We start from the raw sequence: 21,135 nt of genomic DNA on the forward strand, positions 1-21,135 counted from the left end.
TAGTACCCTTATGCGAAGAACACCACGGGTGTGGGCGTTGGCTGTGGTTAGTACCATCGTGTGTATCCCATCGAGAACGGTGGCGGGGGGAGCTGCGCGGACTAATGTGCATGCGAAAAAAGGTGCTGTAGGCTGCGCTGGAATCTGTCGGTCCAGAATGGGTCTGCCTTACCTATGAGTAGTAGGACACCACGGATCTACTTTACCTCTGATTAATACCACCACGTGAGGAACACGTTGGGTCTGCGTTGCTTGAGAATAGTCACATTATGTGACGAACACCAATGGGCCTGTGGTGCCATTATGTGTGATATATCGTGGGCCTGCATTACCTGAGATTAGCACCACCATGCGTGGAACACCATGAGTCTACGTTAGTACTACTTTAGGAGGAACAACACGGTTGTGAAGGGATTAGTGCCTGTAACCTGGATTTTGGACCCCTCAGGCATTGTGAGTTGGATTCACTGATTGTTTGGGATTCGTGGTCATTGTTTCATCATTATTCGTTTTATATTTTAGGGAGTGGGTACATTTTGAAGTTTTAATTATCGTTTCATTACGTTGCACCTCGCGCCAATAGGGGTTAATGACCTAGCTGTTAGGCCCCTTTAAACAACAAACATCATGATCATTATCATCATTAGAAGAGCTCCATCTGTTGTATTCCTGATCTGCCTAATTTCTTGCAGTCGCCAACAAAGAGTAGGGTATTTGCTGTCTCGTAGAGTTTGGACGGCATATCGTCCATAAACAATGAAAACAGCGAAGGGCCAAGAGCGTGCCTTGTGGTGACCTCATCAGTAACGAGTGCACGCTTCCAAACTCCTTGATGCCATGGGCTATGCGTTGGTGTCCTCTTCACACAGTTCGGACTGTCTGATCTGGTGGAACGAGGTGTCAGTAACAGTTAGCCTACGAGCAACAAAAACCGAGATCCAACTTTTGAGCTGTTTTGCGTGGCTGTCCTGTCCGTTATCGATCAGCAACCGGCTGTAACTACCTGAACCTGTGTAAACTCTGGAGACATCACTCTGACCCACTACCACTGCAAAACGAGTGAGAGCCAGCTTTGCCAATTTAGTCACTAAATGCCTAGATGTGGCCATTTCGAGTAATAAGTTAGGCATAATAAAGTCACTAGTAGTATTTTCGCCACTTTCTCTTCCTAACTTGGCCATTTCTAGCTATATTTATTTTGGACGTTTTTGTTGTTGTGATTTTCAATGCAGTTACTGATTTTAATATAGCTAGTTGGAGAATTTTGTGAAACAACTCTTATATTCATTAAACGGAAAGTAATTGAACATCCCATCAAAAAATTCTGATTCAGCTTTTCTCAGATGTTCGTCTCTCTCGTCTTGGCTGTTCAGCTGAGAGAAAAATGAAAATAATCCAGTTTTCACCCGGCACCAGGGAAAGTTTAAGAGAGAGGAGTGCAGATTTTACAAAATACTAGTTATGGAAATTAAAAATCGGCTGTTCCGAAAAATTTCACTGCTCTCAATAAAAGTTTTAAAAAAATAGATAAATAAGGTATCGCGTATTTAGTAGTTTTTACACGTCGCACCGACACAGATAGGTCTTATGGCGATGATAGGACAGGAAAGGCCTAGGCGTGGGAAGGAAGCGGCCGTGGCCTTAATAAGGTGTCTGGTGTGAAAATGGGAAACCACCGAAGACCATCTTCAGGGCTGCCGGCAGTGGGGTTCTAACCCACTATCTCCCGAATACTGGATACTGGCCGCACTTAAGCGACTGCAGCTATCGAGCTCGGTTATTTAGTATTCGAATTTTAAAGGAGTATTGAAGAAAGTGAAAATTTCTGGAGGAATGTAAGTTTTCGGAACTGGGTAAATATATCCTCCACGACTGAATGGCTAGAATTTAATCAGTATAAAGATGCTACAATACAAAATCCCTATTTAGGATTGATCTAATTTATTCTTTCGGCTCTAACTTTGCCTCGTTGAATTATTGAAGCCGAGAGTTTGTTCAGTCAGGTTAACGTCGTCTAAAACTAAGAAACGAACTGAAAACAAAATCCTTATCAGCTATGTTGAGCGTAATGTTTGGGCTAAGCCGTGTGGACAAATGTTTTTCATATGAGGTCCTTTAATTTTTGCTGAGACAATTGTAGCTTACACGTCATCTGAAACATGAAGGGACACGCCAAGTGCTCGTGGTGAGGGTGATGATGTGTATTTTTGTTAGTTGAGCTCATGTTCGTTTCGTGTGTCTGTGAGACTCTACTCTGACTTGGCGACTATTTGCGAACTACTTCATATATCGGGCCACGCAGTCGTTAATTTTTATTCTTAAATTACTTTTGCTTACAAACAGTTTGAGACCAAAAGTGAGGGTTTTCTTACGGGCCGTGTGTGCTTCATGAGCCCCTTGTTAGCCAGTTACTGATGTCAGATCCTCCTTCAACCCAAATGTCTTGTAAAAATCGACGAAGAAGCGTGGTCCTTGCTGCTCGAGATGGTACTTCACTTATCCATCCATCAGTGTTGGTGAAAACTAAACGCAAGTATTGTAAAGGTTTTTTTAATTGCCAAGTTTATCAATCTATCTATATATTTAAAGTTTTCTAAAAACAGCTTTTGCAAATCCATCCGACCGATTTGCTTCATGTATATTTTATTCTCTCCGGACATTGACAGGTCAGCCAACTTTAAATAATCATAAAATCGAATCATTAAATCATCACTCCAATAATTGCAGGCGAAGGCAATACATTCTGTACCGACACGTTCATTAATATTCTGATGTTTGTGATTTTGAACCTTAGTAATGGAGCGATGTTTGGTTACTACCTGTCAAGCCAGGGAACATACACTTCCTCTGATCAACGAAGAATACTGTTTGATTCTCTAACCTTTTCAAGCTTCCAACGTATTCAACAGATGGTAGAGCGTTCCTATGCTGCTAACTCTACAAATGTTGTATGTCCGGCGCTCACTTCTCGCTCCACCAGCCAGCTGCACGCGCGCCTGTGTATCATTCTGCCAGCTTCGACGCGCAGCCCTCAGTGCGCGTGCCTGACCATCGAGTGTACTATAAATAGGAGCTCCCTGCCTGCTCACTTCCCCACTTGCCCCGGTGTCCAGCTCCAGAATACACCCTACGTCGAGCACGGAGGCTACTCCTCTTGAAAATGTGCTTCGACCAGGTGGACTGAATTTCTGGCAGTACGAGGTTTCACCTCTGGTCACCGCTCCCTTACCTGTTTCCGCTGCCTATGTTCCGTAATTCTTTTACAAGCCATTTTCATTCCCTAATTTATGCAAGCTCCCTTAGTTTCGCTAGGTGGAATTTCTTCAATCAATTGAACTTGCTTTTTAGGAATTCAGGCACTTCAACAAACAAGGACTCTCAAAGACATTTATGTTAGTGTGCCAGATAGTTTTCGACTATCAACGTGTCAATTCACAAAGACTATCTTTTCAAGATAGAAGTGTATATAAAGACTGTAAACCTGTACATATTGTATAAAGACAGACTTTTCTCAAGATTCAATATTCCTTTTTGCTTCAAAATAAATTTCAGCTATTTATGTAAATATCATAAAGTGAAGCAATAAAAGTTGTGTTTTGTAAACTTCAACCTTGGTTACAACACAACTCTATGGCGACGAGGTAAAAACGCAACCACCTACAATTCTTCGACACCAGTTGCCAACTCTATGGCGACGAGGTAAAAAAGCAACAACCTACAATTCTTCGACCCCAGTTACCAACTCTATAACGACGAGGTAAAAAGCAACAAACTACACGTCATCGGCCCCAATCGCCAACTCTATAGCAACGAGGTAAACACGGCACTACAATTCAACAGGCCCAGTTGTCAACTCTACGGCGACGTGCTAAACAACAACGACACTCCAACCAGTTCTGACACACAGTTTACCTTACTTTTCTTGCACGCATCTCGCAATGGCTACTGCGGAACAACTCGCTACGGTCTTCCAAGCCTTACAGCAGCAACAACAACAGTTTATGCAACAACAACAGGCCGCATTACTTCAGGCTATTCAAGCTATTTCTGTCTCTACACAGCCATCAGCTATTCCTCCGTTCTCTGCTTTTGATCCAGCTAAGGAAGAATGGTCAGTTTATTTAGCCCGTTTGCAACAGCATTTCATCTGCCATTCTGTCACAGATGATCAACGCCGCCGCGCACTATTTCTTAGTTCGGTTGGCAATGCTACGTGTGAATTACTACGTAAATTAAGTCCGGAAGAACACTTATCTGAGGTACCCTTCACGCAGCTCTTGGCCCGTCTCACGGAACACTATGCCAAAGCTCCTCACATAGTGGCTGCTCGCTATAAATTTTTTCAGAGCAGAAAGCAACCCCATCAGACACATACTGAATGGATAACTGAATTGCGTGGTCTAGCTAAACCCTGCCAGTTCATCTGCTCCAAGGACGGTTGTGGTTCATCCTACACTGATTCTCTCATTCGGGACATGATAATTTTACATACTCCTGAAGACAAAATACGTTTTGACGCTGTCAAGCAGAGTAACCCTTCTTTAGAAGACGTCCAGCGTATTGCTACGGTTTATGAGCTTACTACCAAGACTGCCGCAGCCATAGCTTCTCCACACGAAGTTGCACACGTCTCGCCTCAGGCCCGCAAGTCCTCTGCTACAGTGAACCGTACGGATAAGGCGCTCTCCACCAAGCATTCGCGCCAGGTTCCCTCTCGTAATGCTACACGGAAGCCCAATTCTAAAAGCACCTCGAAACTTCTGCCTTCCTGCCGAGGTTGTTTCAAGCATCATGAACGTCGTGACTGTCGTTTTTTCAAAGCTACTTGTGAACGATGTAATAAACTTGGACACATTAAGACTGTCTGTCAAAGTTCGCTCCGCCCTGCTAAGACTACTGCAGCACGCCGGAAGCATATACAGCCCCGCCACGACATGGAAGTTGATCAGATCAATCTTATTCTTCCCACAAAGGATTCTCACAAAATCATCATTCCTCTCTCATTCTCTGATCGATCTGTCGATTTTCAATTAGACACAGGATCACCTGTCTCTATTATTAACCTGACTACCTACCACGACTTAGATTCACCTTCATGCTCTCCAGCTGACATCCAGCTCGTGACATTTAACAAGAAGAAAATTGACATCAAAGGTCAAATCAAGCTTCAGGCTAGTTATAAAGGAATTCAGAAGGCCATTCCTCTTCTCGTAGTTAACAACTACACTGCATCAAACATTATGGGCATGGATCTATTTAACTTATTTGGTTTCCAGATACATGACAACATTAACGTCGTATCTACATTGCATCCTACTTCTGACGTTACCGCTCTCCTAGCGCAATTTCCTGAAGTCTTCGACTCTCAGCTCGGAACAGCCAAAGACTATACAGCTCACATACAGCTGAAATCCGGAGCTAAGCCTCGCTTCCTCAAAGCTCGTCCAGTACCCCTAGCACTTCAAGACCAGGTCACGAAAGAATTAGAAAGATGGATACAAACTGGAATTGTTGTACCAGTTACTTCTAGTCAATGGGCTACTCCACTCGTGATAATCAAGAAACCTGATGGTAATGTTCGACTTTGTGGCGATTTTCGATCTACAGTCAACGCACAACTCGACACAGATATCTTTCCTATTCCACGTCCAGAAGACTTATTCCGTCGTCTCTCTGGTGGACAATTCTTCTCTCGAGTTGATCTTAAAGAAGCATATCTCCAGCTACTTTTAGACGAAGAATCTAAGAAATTTCTCACACTCAACACTCCTCTCGGACTGCTCCAGCTCCAGCGGCTCCCATTCGGTGTTTCATCCTCAGCGGCTATTTTTCAGCGCTATTTGGCTCAACTCACCGCCTCCATTCCCGGTTGTGCTAACTACCTGGATGATATTATTGTTACGGGAAACGATCATCAGGAACATCTAACCAATCTCCGCCTCCTTCTCCAGACATTGAAAGACAATGGCCTACGAGCGAATCTCGCTAAAAGTACCTTCTTTCAGCGTCAAGTTCACTACCTAGGACATATACTTGATAAGAATGGAATTCGTCCTAGTACACAGAATGTCTCAGCGATAGTAAACATGCCAGCACCTCAGAACCTCAAGCAGCTTCAGTCCTTCATAGGCAAAGCGAACTATTATAATAAGTTCATTCCACGCTTCGCTACAGTAGCAGCTCCATTAAACGCTCTACGTAAAAAAGGTGTTAAGTTTCAGTGGACTCCGTAATGCCAACAGGCATGGAAAGCAATCAACAACGCCTTAATTCAAGCTATACAACTCACTCATTTTCAGCCCGACAAGATCATCACGCTAGCTACTGACGCTTCAGACTACGGTGTCGGTGCCGTTCTCTCCCAGAAGGATCGTCATGGACAAGAACGCCCCATCGCCTTCGCTTCGAAAACACTTAATGACCATCAACGTCGATACTCACAGATAGAGAAAGAAGCTTTAGCCATCATCTTTGGTATTCGCCGTTTCAATGAATATCTCTATGGCAACCATTTCCTGATCATTACCGATCATAAGCCTCTAGTACACTTATTTCATCCTGGTAATAATATCCCCGAGAATTCCCTCAGAAAGCTTCAAAGATGGTCCATGTTCCTTTCTGATTATTCCTATCAGATTGTATATCGAGCCACATCCCAGCATTGTAATGCTGATGCCCTCTCCCGCTTACCCGTTGGTCCTGATACTGCCTTCGACTCTCAAGAATCTGAATGTCTTCAGTTGGACATAGAACTTGAAGATACTGTATCCAGTTTTCCTATTGATGCTACCTGCATAGCTAAAGCTACGGATAAGGACAGTACACTTGCTACTGTACGTACTTACATCCGCAACGGTTGGCCTCTTCAGAGCACACTTCCTGCCCACCTGGCACCTTATCATCGTATGCAGCATCGTCTCACGACTCGTGCCGGAGTTGTATTACTAGAAGCAGGCACCATCTTCCGAGTGGTTATCCCACTTAGCCTACAGAAACAAGTTCTAGGATTATTACACCAAAGCCATTGGGGTATCTCCAGAACAAAGCAACTCGCCCGTCAACACTGCTACTGGCCCGGTATTGATGCCGCCATCGAAAAGCTAATACGTCATTGTGAGCAATGTCAAACGAATCAGAACGCCCCGTCTTCTGATCTTGCTTCATGGCCTCCTGCTACTACTCCATGGGAACGAGTTCACATCGATTTCGCAGGTCCTTTCCTCAATTCCATGTGGTTAATAGTCATCGATTCACTGTCAAACTTTCCATATGTCGTGGATATGCATTCGACTACTACAACCGAAGCTACCATTCGTGCTCTCCAGAAAATCTTTACTACAGAAGGTTTACCGCAAGTACTCATTTCAGACAACGGACCTCAATTTACAGCTACTGCTTTTCAGAACTTTTGTACACATAATGGCATTCGTCATATCCTAGCACCACCTTTTCACCCTCAATCTAATGGTGAAGCTGAACGCTTCGTACAAACATTTAAAAGAAGTATGAAGAAAGCTGTCTCTTCAGGCTTAACTAAAGACCAAGCCTTGCTCCAACTCTTAAACAACTACCGAACTCTACCCGGCGCTGATAATATCACTCCTGCACAGAAGCTCCATGGACGACCTCACAGAACTTTACTTTCTCTGTTACAGCCTCTTCCGGCCCAGCATAAGACCTCATCAACGAAGTTCTCCCTCAACGACAAGGTCTACACCAGGACATTCAAATCCAACCCACTCTGGATACCTGGAGTCATCTGCAGATCTTTGGGTCATCGTCTATACGAGATACAGACTACGGAGAAACGTATCTGCCGCCATCAAGATCAGATACGTCTGCGCTACCGCCCCTGTCCAGCTATTGATGCTATTGCTAAACCTGATAAATCTATTGCTGAACGCGCTTTAGATCATTTAATAACAATGGGTTCCTTTCAGGACGAGACAGCGCCACTCCGCCCAGTTCCAGCTCCGGACAATACAACGGAAACATCAGCAGCTCCGCCCCAGCATCGCAGTCGCCGCCAGCGCCGCCGCCGTTTCACGCCGTACCGGCGTATTTAGGAGGGGAGGGTGTTGTATGTCCGGCGCTCCCGTCTCGCTCCGTCAGCCAGCAGCACGCGCGCCTGTGTATCATTCTGCCAGCTTCGACGCGCAGCCCTCAGTGCGCGTGCCTGACCATCGAGTGTACTATAAATAGGAGCTCCCTGCCTGCTCAATTGCCCACTCGCCCCGGTGTCCAGCTCCAGAATACACCCTACGTCGAGCACGGAGGCTACTCCTCTTGAAAATGTGCTTCGACCAGGTGGACTGAATTTCTGGCAGTACGAGGTTTCACCTCTGGTCACCGCTCCCTTACCTGTTTCCGCTGCCTATGTTCCGTAATTCTTTTACAAGCCATTTTCATTCCCTAATTTATGCAAGCTCCCTTAGTTTCGCTAGGTGGAATTTCTTCAATCAATTGAACTTGCTTTTTAGGAATTCAGGCACTTCAACAAACAAGGACTCTCAAAGACATTTATGTTAGTGTGCCAGATAGTTCTCGACTATCAACGTGTCAATTCACAAAGACTATCTTTTCAAGATAGAAGTGTATATAAAGACTGTAAACCTGTACATATTGTATAAAGACAGACTTTTCTCAAGATTCAATATTCCTTTTTGCTTCAAAATAAATTTCTGTTATTTGTGTAAATATCATAAAGTGAAGCAATAAAAGTTGTGTTTTGTAAACTTCAACCTTGGTTACAACAACAAATATAGACATTATCTGTGATAACCTAGAGTGGAGGCTGTGTGTGACTAACCTATGGCCTCATAAGACAACCTGCGATTAAAACTGCCATTGCCTCTACGACACAATACCAACAACTGCATACCATAACGCGCTTCATTAAACAGTTGAAAAGGGCACTACGACTACGACCGGCTCCGTGGCTGAATGGGTAGCGTGCTGGCCTTTCGCCACAGCGGTCCCGGCAGGATCGGGAATTTTAACCATACTTGGTTATTTCCGCCGGCTCGGGGGCTGGGTGTATCTGTCGTCTTCATCATCATCACTCGATCCTCATCACGACGCGCAGGTCGCCTACGAGCGTCAAACCGAAAGACCTGCATCTGGCGAGCCGAACTTGTCCTCGGACACTCCCGGCACTAACGAATGCTGCGTAGTAATTTTAAGAAACAAGTACTGTAGTTTGTAAAGTAAGTGAAATAGTACGCACGGCCTTACTTCTAAACCCGCGAGAACACCTGATGCAACAGCCCTTGTACTACACTTACTAACAACACCTGACACTAATAAGAGACTTTTATTAAGAATAAAAGAGAGTGTGGAAATAACACATCAGTCACCGCTACTGGCCACTGATCTCAGTCCCTGGTACCCTCCAACAATGAATCACTGTCACTATCACCAGCTCCCAAAGATATTATGAAACTTCCCATGGAGTTCTCCACCACATCTCCATTCTCCCACGCCTCACGTATTAATCGTTGTGTACTGTGCACAACTTTCCTCCAGTCATAGGCACTAACAGCTTCGGCTAACAGGTTTTCCACCTCGGGTGCAGTAAGCAGCTTCACCCTTAATCTGAGCCCAAATTTTCTATTGCACTGAAATGGCAATCATGAAGTGCAAGTCGAATATCTTTATGTCCATGACGTCTTGCAGTTTCGTCCACGACACACACTGGAAACTGTGGCTGGTTTTCTTTCACAAGCCGCAAGAGTTCACCTTCCACAGGAATGTTGTGCCTCCTTAACCACTCGGCATTGCCATTGTCGGAGCTTTGTCCTGAATTACAGAATGGTAGGGGGCGTTGTCCATTATTATCGTTCAATTTTCAGACAGGTTATTCATTAACGCGTATTCAAACCAGTTCTGAAAATTAACACTATCCATCTCGTGGTAATCGCCAGTCTTCTTAGACCTCAGTACATTTAAACAAGTCCGTTTGCGGTACCGGCATGTAGCCCCCCTTACCTATGGGCACTGCCATTGTACCTTCCACAGAGCCTTTTCCTACGGTATGGTTTGCATTGATCCAGGTTTCGTCTAACCACACAATCGAATCAAAATTGTCCTTCATAACGCCACTTGAAAACTGGCAGCGCCACATCACAGTATCACTTCTCTCCATTAACGCTCGCCGACCGTTTAATCCCAGTTTCTTTCCCACAACATTCAGTGAAGATTGCTTCACTTAAATAATTCGGTTTCCCTCAGAGACTCGCGTAGTTTTCCAAGAGTAGGGTGGTCTTTTCTGCGGCAGTAGTCATAAATATGTCCACGAATGGCATCTTTATGGAAACTGTCCAAATTCGTCACTGGTTTGGTCCGATTCCTTTTCTTACCCGGCGTTTCAAGCTTAGAGGATCCAGGAGATTGTTCCTCAGCGTGGTATTTCTCCTTTCCAACTGCCACTCCTGTGTATTTACTTACTTCGGTAGCGTCGGCAGTTCTCTGTACGGCCTGTGCTAAAGGAAGCAATGTAGCACCGTTCTCCTTTTCTTTCTCAAAGTACTCGCGCACGTTGGACAAAATTTCACGGGCCTGGCTTCCCAAGGGCGTGCCTTGTCTCACACCTCTCAATTTCTTGCAACTTGTTTTTCCCGAACTACACTGAGACATGGTAAACTCGTCGAACTAAGTACACTAATACACGGACGTAAATAAAACTACAGCTATTTTATACTCTGAATAATTAAATCTATATTGTACAAACTTATGCTATGCTAAAGTGTGAATTACGCTGTACTGTACTAGAGAGATAGAGATAGAGACTAATATAAAAAAAACACACTAATTACTGAAAGAAAATGCAAAAGATAGCGAACCATACCGAATACCATACACGCTGAGCGAGATAGGTTAACGACCTGGTGAATGTAAATATCGTGCTCTCCAGATATAGGTCTAAATCTATATGAATGGCAGCTTGGGATTGGTTGGATGTCTGTGCTTCAACGCATAACCACCAGACAGAGCCAAAATCGGCCAAAATGCCAATTTAGAAGTAGAGCCGTGCGGAGTATAACTAGTCAGCGTTGAGGCCTTCGGTTCACAGGGTCCCGGGTTCGATTCCCAGCTGGGTCGGGGATTTTAATCTTCTGGCCCGGGGACACTTACCTCTTCATATTCAGACACTAGCAACCACCACAGAAACACGCAATCGTGATTACATCCCTCCATATAGGGTTGGCGTCAGGAAGTGCATCCGGCCGTAAAACAGGGCCAAATCCAGATGTGCGGCACATTTCGCACCCGCGACCACACAGACGAGGGAAAAGGCGCAGAAAAAGAAGAAGAAGAAGAAGAAGAAGAAGACTTGTGATACTAACTAAAATAAAAAAGTTTAAACAGTTTAGAATTCTCGATGATAGCTACGTAACGCGCCTATGATAAAAATAAACACAAAATGAAATAATCTACATTTGTTTGCAAACTTTGGTATAGACCCCCGGCCTTTGTTTGGTGTAAAAGTGGCAAAGCTCGGAAAACCGTCCACAGGACTGCTGACAGTGGGGTTCGAACCCACTATCCCCCGAATTGAAGCTGACAACTGCGTGCCAACTCGCTCGGTCAGAATTATTCGATTTGCTATGTTATGGACTACCACGTACCTGCCAAGTGTTGTAACTATGGCTTGTAGACAACTGCAAATGTGCTTCTGTTTCGTTTTACGTACTGTGACATTTCTGAACGTATCGAGGTAATTATAACAACAAAATAAAATTTGTGTCGACTATAGCAAAATAACTGGCGAATTTCATCTCATATAGAATATTTTCAAATTCCTGAAGTTGGCTTTAAAATTCGTTAAAAATTGTGTTTTCTAACCCTTTGTGTGTGAAATACAGTAGGTCGGAGAGCCTCGACTGCGTACAGCAGTACTGAAACAAACTCCATGCAGTCTTGAAACGAAATCTAGGATATTCAACCTCTCTATCTGTTTGCAACATCATTAGTGATTTCATCCAGCTAGTTTTATTTTTTAAAATATGTACCGGTGACCGCCTGCAATGCTGAACGTCCCTTTTCAGCCTACAAGAGAGTTTTATCGGATGAGCGCCAAACCATCACTTACCTGGCGTAGGGGTTACCGTGATCAACAAGGCGGTTCCCCCAGGGTGAGGCCCTTGCATTGCACTTCGCTTGGGTTGACCCCTGCGAATACCCCAGATGTGGGTATCTCGGGCGCGTAATTTTTGGAGAAGTACTGGGCGACACACAGCGCATCATGTATTACTTAATGGGAGTTTAAAGGCATTTTCAGGGTAACACCACATCGTGTAATATACATTGCATATTATTATTTTTAAATATTTAATAATGGCGTGGTGCGGATCTATTAGGCGACCTGCGTGTCTGTGAAGATGAGGGCCCTACCTAGGATGATTTCTAATGCTGATTGCGCCACACACCCACAGCCCCCGAGCCATTGGAATTAACCAATTAAGGTTAAAATCCCCGACCCGACCGGGAGTCGAACTCGGGACCTCTGGACCAAAGGCCAGCACGCTAACCATTTAGCCATGGGGTGGAAGTTTTAAATATTTGAAGTATTTTGATAATGATTTTAATTTGTTAATTAATATTAGAGAAACAGTAGACTATATAAAGTATCTAAAGCAACAACGATGACTCTGTCATAAAATATGGAGGTATTTAAAAAAATCTCGCTCATATCACAACCATTAGTCATAATAAAAGGAATAAACTAGCAGTTTTGTAAATTTATTGCAGTAATACTATTACATATTTCATTGACATTTACTACATTCTTTAGGTACATATTTTGCACTTTGTTTTTAGACAAAAATCCACGCAGTCATTGATCCACACCAGAGTTCTGTTGGGCTGTACCCCTAATGTTTATGCGAAACTCTTAGCATTACCGTTGTGCAGGCTAGCATACCTGTTATTTCCTTGAGTAAATTTCCATTCTATGCTCAAGTTAGGGATAATGGAGTAATTCAGCTTCTGTTCCTCCGGGGACTTTCATGGCGCGATGTCCATAAGAATTTCTGAATTCTTTACACTTCTGTGGACCGGAAGCACAGCTCTCTGTGATGCTTCAGCCGCGTATCGGTACATTTACTGTAAAATAACACGTGCAGGGCAAAATTCTGGCACTACGGCGTCTCTCTGTATCGTAGTGAGAAGTGGAGCAAATACAACTATAATTACTTACATGAGTTTTTGTTCAGTCCTTGCAGCCCTCCATGCCACCCTACTGCATCTACTCTGTTTGTCATGTTGATGCTGGGTCTGCCGCTACCGCCTACACTTCCCTCAGAAACCAACTGAACAAGTCCTGAGATGCGTCCTATCATTGTATCTCTTCCTCTGGTCGAATTTCGCCGAATTGTTTTCCTCTCACCAATTCGATTCAATTTGCCCTCCATTTCACCTTCAGCATACTTCTGTAACTCCACATTTCAAAAGCCTTTAGTCTCTTTCTTTATGAGATAGTTATAATCCAGAATGCCACGTCCGGGCGAAAAACTTATTTCTATTTCCAACATCAGTGTCCGAAGTGAAGAAAGGCCTTCCCTGCTTCATGTTATGTCCTCCTTACTTCTGCCATCATTAGGCTATTCATCCTACTACCTAAGTAACAATATTCACCTACTTCGTTTAAAACTTCATTTCCAAATGTAATAGCCTATTTCCTGCAACACCTGACTTCGTTCGTCTTGTGAGTTCATACTTCCCCAGTTCATCTGCAGCCTCAGTTAAATCTCAGAGGTTTACTTTTCTCTCGTTGGATTAACATTACCTTTCCATATTCCTCTTCGATTTCCTTTACCGCCTGTTATTATTAAATAATCTGTAACTGAACCTAACAGCTTATGATCGTGGAAACTCAGTCCAATATTGACAATAAACGTGTCTAACTCCCTAAGCGCAGAACTAGCAGTGATCCTACTGTAATTACTGGACAGAGCGGAGCGCAATAAATCAGTTGTCGAGGAATCCGCGCGTGGGCCGTAGTTAAGTGCATCGCATTATTCAACGTCGCATTTGTCCGTCGCCAAGTTACTCTGTACTTCACACGAACTTACCTCGGATGTCTTCCCCAGCGTGGGCTGTTCCACTGATTCTAACCTTGTTTTGTGTTCTAAGTCATATCTTCTGTCCTCATTATCATTGGAATGCGGATTTCAAGGTCACGCCTGTTCGATTGGACTAATGAATTCTGTTAAAGCCTGGAGGGGCGTGTCGCTGTTCACCTCGCCGCTCAAAATCGGTTCCTGTCAAAATTAATTCATGTACTACAATTTTTAAAGTTATTTTCTTTTTCTTTCTTTCTTTCTTTCTTTCTTTCTTTCTTTCTTACCCACCCTCCAGAGTTGGTTTTCCCTCGGACTCAGCGAGGGGTCCCACCTCTACCGCCTCAAGGGCAGAGTCCTCGAGCGTCAGACTTCGGGTCGGGGGATACAACTGGGGAGAATGACCAGTATCTCGCCCAGGCGGCCTCACCTGCTGTGATAAACAGGGGCCTTGTGAGGGACGGGAAGGTTGTAAGGGATAGACAAGGAAGAGGGAAGGAATCGGCCGTGGCCTTAAGTTAGGTATCATCCCGGCATTTGCCTGGAGGACAAGAGGGAAACTACAGAAAACCACTTTGAGGATGACTTAGGTGGGAATCGAACCCCCTCTAATCAGTTGTCCGCCCGAGGCTGAGTGACCCCGTTCCAGCCCTCGGTCCAATTTTGAAATTTCGTGGGAGAGACGGGAATCGAACCCGTGCCTCCGGGAGTGGCAGCTAATCGCACTAAACACCACACCACAGAGGCGGTTTACCAAACTTTAAGAGAGATTTAGAAAAGCTATGCTACGCCTTTCACCGACCAGTCTGCACGCCTCTGTAAATTTACTAAATGCCTCCACAATTTTCTATTTTGTAACTTGCCCTGTGGGCTCTTTTAATTCCGTACATCTAATCTTTAAATCGTTATAAACTCTTTTTTTTTTTGCAAGTTGCTTTACCGGTACGTCGCACCGACTCAGACAGGTCTTATGGCGGCGATTAAAACCGAGTCTAAACCTCGTCATCTTGATCTCCCTCTACTTCTCTTATCCTCCATGACCGAGCCATTATCTCCTACGTAACCTATTCTCCTCCATTCGCCTCACACGACCCCATCACCGGAGCCGTGTATGCGTGCAGCTTCATCCCTTATCCCCTCATTTCGAGCTCCCTCTTGCCATTGTTCCCACCTGATTTTACCAGCAATAAATCATTCTCGCTACTTTCATGTCTGTTACTTCTAGCTTATGAATAAGATATCCTGAGCCCACCCAGTTTTCACTCCCGACAGTAGAGTGGGTCTGAAAACGACTGATGTCAAGATAGTTTTGACCGGGAGCTCGCTTTTTATCCCGCAGTTCTAGATGTAAAGCTTTTGTGTTGTGTCGCAGTTCTTCTATAAAAACGGTTGCGGTTTCTTTTTGCAATTTGTTTTATGTCGCAATGTCACAGATAGGTCTTACGGCGACGATGGGATACGAAGGGCTAGGAGTGGGAAGGAAGCGATCGTGGCCTTAAGGTTTGCCTGGTGTAGCCCACAGTGGGGCTCGAACCCACTATCTCCCGGATGCAAGCGCCCCTAACCGCACGGCCAAGTCGCCCGGTAAACGGTTGCCTTATCAGCTCATAGGTTACTGTCGAAGAGGCGATTTTTGCCTTTACTCTTTCTAGTGTAGCTAGGTTATCCTTCGATAGGTGTCATGATGTTTGTACGTAGACTTTTGTCTCTCAGCAGCATGTAAGCTCCGCTATCTCTTGAATAGGAAAGGTTACAGTATCAAAGAGTATCTAGCAGGGATCAGAAAAAGTGTGGCTTGACACGCAGTAATCATACATGGCAATGACATTACTAAGCATGAAAATCACATATCTATACAAATAAAATCGTAACGACCGTGTGTCTGTACATTTACTATTTTGGCGAAATTTTCATTCAGTTATCCGTTTCAGGTATAATAATGACATCTGCATATTTTTTAGCTTTGGTGTCTGTTTGTATGTTTGTTTGAGTTATTATAACTTGAAAACTAGTGGATATATTTCTACCAACCTTCATATTTAGAATTCACCTGTCCTTGGTTTGGTTTTATGGCCAATATTGTTTCTAAATAAATGAATTGAGTGGGGGTTTATACGAAACCAAAACCTTGATTTTGCACTCTCACTAAATATACACAATGGAAATCTACCTGCCTTCATGGAAATTAGTTTCTAAAAAGTTTTTTCTCATGTACACATTTTCGATATGAGGTTTACAAGGGAGTTATCAATAATGGACTGTTTTACTGGCTTGGGTTAAGTGGCTTTCTTAAAGTCGACAGTGTCACTGTTCAGCCACAGTACCACTCCCGGTTTCAAATGAACAACAAACAATATGTAACCGAGAAACTACGCACAACTTCAGCTTTATCGTACTTCACGTGCTTTCGCCGTATTAATAGTTTGAATACAGGCATGTAACTTCGTATAAATTCATTAAGGAATCGTGAAATCCATTACGAATTCCCGTACATTTGCTAGTATCAGAGTATTAATGAATGTGTTAGAAACTCGCTAAGTACACAATATGTTGCGGGTTAGGGTAAGCCTTCGCCTGTAGTTATTGGAGTGGTCATTCAGTCGGCTGAATATCAGTGTCTCATGATTCACCGGCAGGTAATTCCGGAGAGAAGCAAATCGGTCGAGTAGAACGGACGGCCAGAGCTGTTTTTAGTAAATTATGTCAGAGCGGACTGGACGACACTTAGGAGAGCCTCCATGCTCGAGACGAGTGCGACAGGCTGCCCCAGATTAAACCAATTACTGCTGAAAACATCCGGCCTCTACAATGAATATCCGACAGCTTCGCCGGTCTCAATACAATAGCTTTAGAATACATCCGCTTCTAATTTTTCTTTTTCTGCCATTCCTCCCACTCTGTGGCAGGGTTCTGGGTGAGATCAGTGTCGAACGTGGGAACTTGCCTCAGTTTTACCGTCAGATGCCTTTTGAGTCGCCAACCCTATATAGAGCGGCGTATCCCTCTAGGGACACCATGAGGGTTACCCTTGCTGTCTTGGGCCTCTTTCCAGCGACTTCCAATGATGGTTGCCCAGTTGTACTTCCTCTTAAAACAGTACCTGCCGGGCTGAGTGGCCTGGCCTCACTCCAGTGGTTGGCAAGTTAAACAACACCAGCGGCACCTCGGTATCTCCGAAAACCAAAACAGTAATGACCACCAACATTGTTTACTGTGTTTGGCATTATGATGGGTAGTCCCGGATTTAACTCGACATAGCCAAAATTCCCTTACCGGGCGGTATGGAACCCTTTGAATCGAAAACCACTACGTTGAACTTTTCTATTGAGCCAAGGAGCCGTGCTTTTCGGAATGCCTCAATAATGTGAATTTCAACTATACCATAATATAATTTTGCCCGTCCATTTAAAACATTTTATCGAAAAAGGACCGCAGTTCCTTCATTTCATATCTTGAAGAGAGTATTATTCCAAGTCCTGTTAGAGAGAGCCTAAGGCGAAGGTATTTAATTCTGATGGACATGCAAATTGCACCCTACGTACAACAACTCTCCACTTAATGTTATTACTAGAAGGCACCCACGTCCAACACTTGGAGAATCAGGTTCCCCAGCGGTACAGTGCACAACCTAAAGAGCGGCTAGTGGTCGTGGAGACAGCAGAGAAGTGATAATCCTTCTTCTTGTCTTATTCTATGCTGAAGGTTGTGAGATTGAATCGAACCTCATTCGGTTGGCATTCTGAAGTGTGTAAATACAAGAGCCATATCACATGACGGCAAATTAAATGGCACGTTATGGCTAATCCACACCAAAGTTAGTGAAAACATTTCTCAACATAAACTTTAGTTAACAAACTTCTTCAACATTATGTCCACGGTTGTTATGATGAATAGGCTCACAAAGAAGAAAATAGACCCAAAGTGTGGAAAATAAAAAAAATGGAAAGGCGTTCAGTTCTTGGGCCTGAAATTGATACAGATGATCGGAAATCCGGCTCCATTAATGACAGGCTGTAAGATTCCTAGCGACTGGTGACTCGGACATTTGTCTGAGTATCAAAAACAAGCAGTTTGAGTTATTGTGTTTCAAGCTTTATACAACAATATCAAGGAATTGGTAAAGGTACGAAATAAAGAATAATAACTTCATTTAAACCTACAAGTGATTACGGAAGGATAGGTTATTGAGCGAGGAGCGAAGCTGGGAAAAACATTAGAACACAGTTAAAAGATTATCATACAGAATTAAAAATACTGTATATTAGAACTTTCGCTTGCGATTTGATTGCCAATTTTTAGAAAAAAAATAATAGGAAATCATCGTATTCCTTACTACTACATGAAAAGTTTCATTCACAAAAATTAAAGATATTTTGTTTATTAGCAGTCAAAAATGTTCATGGGCGTTGTTGGTTAGCACTGATTATTAACAAAGTTAACGAAAACATCTTGATGTGGACGCACCTTTAAACAACCGTTTGTTTAGGACAGAATTTCAGCATTTTGGGCTTCAACAAAAATGTATAACAATTGAAGGGAAATAATAATAATTTTACGTCCCAATAACAATTTTGACGTTTTCGCCAGTGACACGTATTTGAGCACCTCCAGATACCAGCGGAGGTTGGGCTCAGAAAGCGAGCGTTCTACCGTTTGAGCCACTCAGCTTGGCTTGACTGTAGATCCCGAAATTAAAGTGGTAGCTCTAATTAAGGCTTTCTGTATTATTATTGTTGTTCCTGGGATTGCGTGCGCGACAGAGGTGAAATAAGGTGCGGGCATGAATGGGGCAATCAGGAGAATGATTTAAAACTTTAAAATTATGCTTATATTTCTTTCTCAACTCTCTTCTTTCTTTCTATTTTTGGAAATAAGACTTTACAAAATTCAGGCACAAAAGATCATAAGATAGGGTAACAATTTTAGAATATCGAATAACAACCACCTTGAGCTTGAGGCCCACTAATTATACATCCTCCAATGAGCGCTGCGGTTCCTCAGTCAAGGAGACGACCCTCCCAATTTCTTTTACAGAATATTCAAAATATATAGTGTTTCAAGAGCACCTTTTGCTCCACAGTTCTCCGAACATTACACCACTACAGCCTTCCAACGTTTACATTAACACCCAGAGCGTCTTTGCTCTATAACATTTACATTTTCAACAAAATGTCCAGGCCTATCAAAGGCACAACCTACGTTTTACAATTTCACAGTATTTACTGTCTTAGATACCCAACAGTCTAACGTATTTACACACAATGTAATAGAATTTCGCAAGGGTATCGAAAACCCAAACTACCGCGCCTTTGTGGAAAACAACAGGTTAAAGTTACTGGCCCAAAACTCAAAATGATGTGGAGGCCGACACTTGCCCTCCTTGAAATTTGCAATTAAAAGATTAAAACCCTATCTGGGCTTCTGGCGCGAAGTTACAGAGGGTAAGCCTACACTACCGAGGTGACTAGACGGAGAGAATATTTAAATTACAAAAGTTACAAACAGAAAACGGTTACAAAGTCATAGTCATCTCAAAGTCAAGTTGATAGGGAACTCGAGAGGGTACCTCACACTCTCTATTCCCGAATTTCGACTAGTTCTTTTGACTTGTTTGAAAGTTACATTTTAGAAAACTGCAGTTACATTAGTAAAGTTTGGACACCATCCCCTCGAGCTAGCTTTCAAAGACTGTTTTTGACATAAATATGTCTTATCGTTGGAGGTGGTTCCGAAAATTTGTGTAACGTGACGCGACAAAATGTGTGACGGAAGTGTAACCATAGCAACCGTTAAGTGATGTAAGGTATTGTTACCTAGCAACCGTGCAGTTTGTCATCCGAAATTAGCAGCCGTTCATGGGTGGCCATGACCGGAGGACATATCTATGATAATTTGATTTTCGCAAAGGGAAAAGGGATTTTTTTTTACTTTCATTGGTAGGTACAATTCTTTTGAACAATCTGTGATTACTCATTGTGAGATTCTGCCTGCAAAGTTTCTTCTTCTTCTTCTTCTTCTTCTTCTTCTAACGTATGCACAAAGATGCACACGAGATGCTGTCAGTTGGTACAATTATTATTTTATTTGCATTTATCTACAAATTAAACATACACATAACCTTAATTGCTGTTGGCACAAACAAAACACTCACATCACAAACTGCCATTAAAAGAAGGCAAATCGGTGCACATGGAGAATACAACCTTGGAACACAAATAAAACAGTTGACTGGTTAAAAGCATATCTACACGTTGCTACGCAATAACTTTCTTCCAACAACTCACTTAACAGTAACTCTCAATAACTCTTCCCAATAACTAACTTCACCGTCAAGATCCTGGCCAGGCTTCAAGGAAGCTAAATTACAAAAATCTACCTTCGTGAAAATTCTAGAGTGTCTAATACATAGATTATAATGTAGGAGTATTCTCCATCATTCTCGTCACCTAGTGTACTATTCTGGAAGTTACAGTGTGTGTTCATAATTATGGATTACAAATTATATATAGGTAAGAATAAATTAAAGTATTAATTTACAGGTATTTACATTAACGGAACTGATATCAATGTCTATGTACAACACATGTTTCATGACATAACCTCACACACAATACGATCATTCGACTACGTAAATAATAATACTAATATTAAATGGTTGTGCATCACTTCATAGCCATACATACAAATAATAATAATAATAATAATAATAATAATAATAATAATAATAATAATAATAATAATAATAATAATAATAATAATAATAATAATAATAATAATAATTCGAGCTCAATATTTGCATTGGTTACCCATGGGTGAGAGAAGATTGTTTTCGAATTATAACTGTTTATCGCACTTGCGTCTTTTTATTATTATTATTTGTCTCCAGGCTATGTGCGAGCGGTCCTGCGGGCGCAGGCACGACCAGAAGCCTGTGTGGAGGACTGGTCTGGCCAAGAGCCCGCGACCTGCGGCCTGCTCCAGGTTCAAGAGACACTGCAACAGGGTGAGTCATATTCCTCTCACTCTTATCTGACATTTAAAATTCCTCGTATAATTTTTCCCTTTGTTCTAGAGA

The 21,135-nt window shown here is 42.9% G+C and overlaps 2 protein-coding genes and 1 pseudogene across 2 annotated transcripts in view; 2 read left to right on the forward strand and 1 right to left on the reverse strand.

The window, feature by feature from the left end:
• Positions 1-21,135, reverse strand: part of LOC136882229 (uncharacterized) — a 275,745-nt gene that overhangs the window by 188,818 nt on the left and 65,792 nt on the right. The window lies entirely within an intron of this gene.
• On the forward strand, positions 12,084-12,222 carry LOC136882488 (U1 spliceosomal RNA; annotated as a pseudogene).
• The window catches only part of Sarm (sterile alpha and armadillo motif), a 466,437-nt gene continuing 466,248 nt past the window's right edge, over positions 20,947-21,135 (forward strand). Inside the window, exon 1 of the mRNA XM_067154564.2 lies at positions 20,947-21,063. Within this exon, the coding sequence (XP_067010665.2) occupies positions 20,950-21,063 (114 nt within the window). The 5' untranslated portion in view covers positions 20,947-20,949. The remainder of the gene's footprint in view (positions 21,064-21,135) is intronic.

This window comes from Anabrus simplex, chromosome 10 (assembly GCF_040414725.1).
Source record: "Anabrus simplex isolate iqAnaSimp1 chromosome 10, ASM4041472v1, whole genome shotgun sequence".
NCBI lineage: Eukaryota > Metazoa > Arthropoda > Insecta > Orthoptera > Tettigoniidae > Anabrus > Anabrus simplex.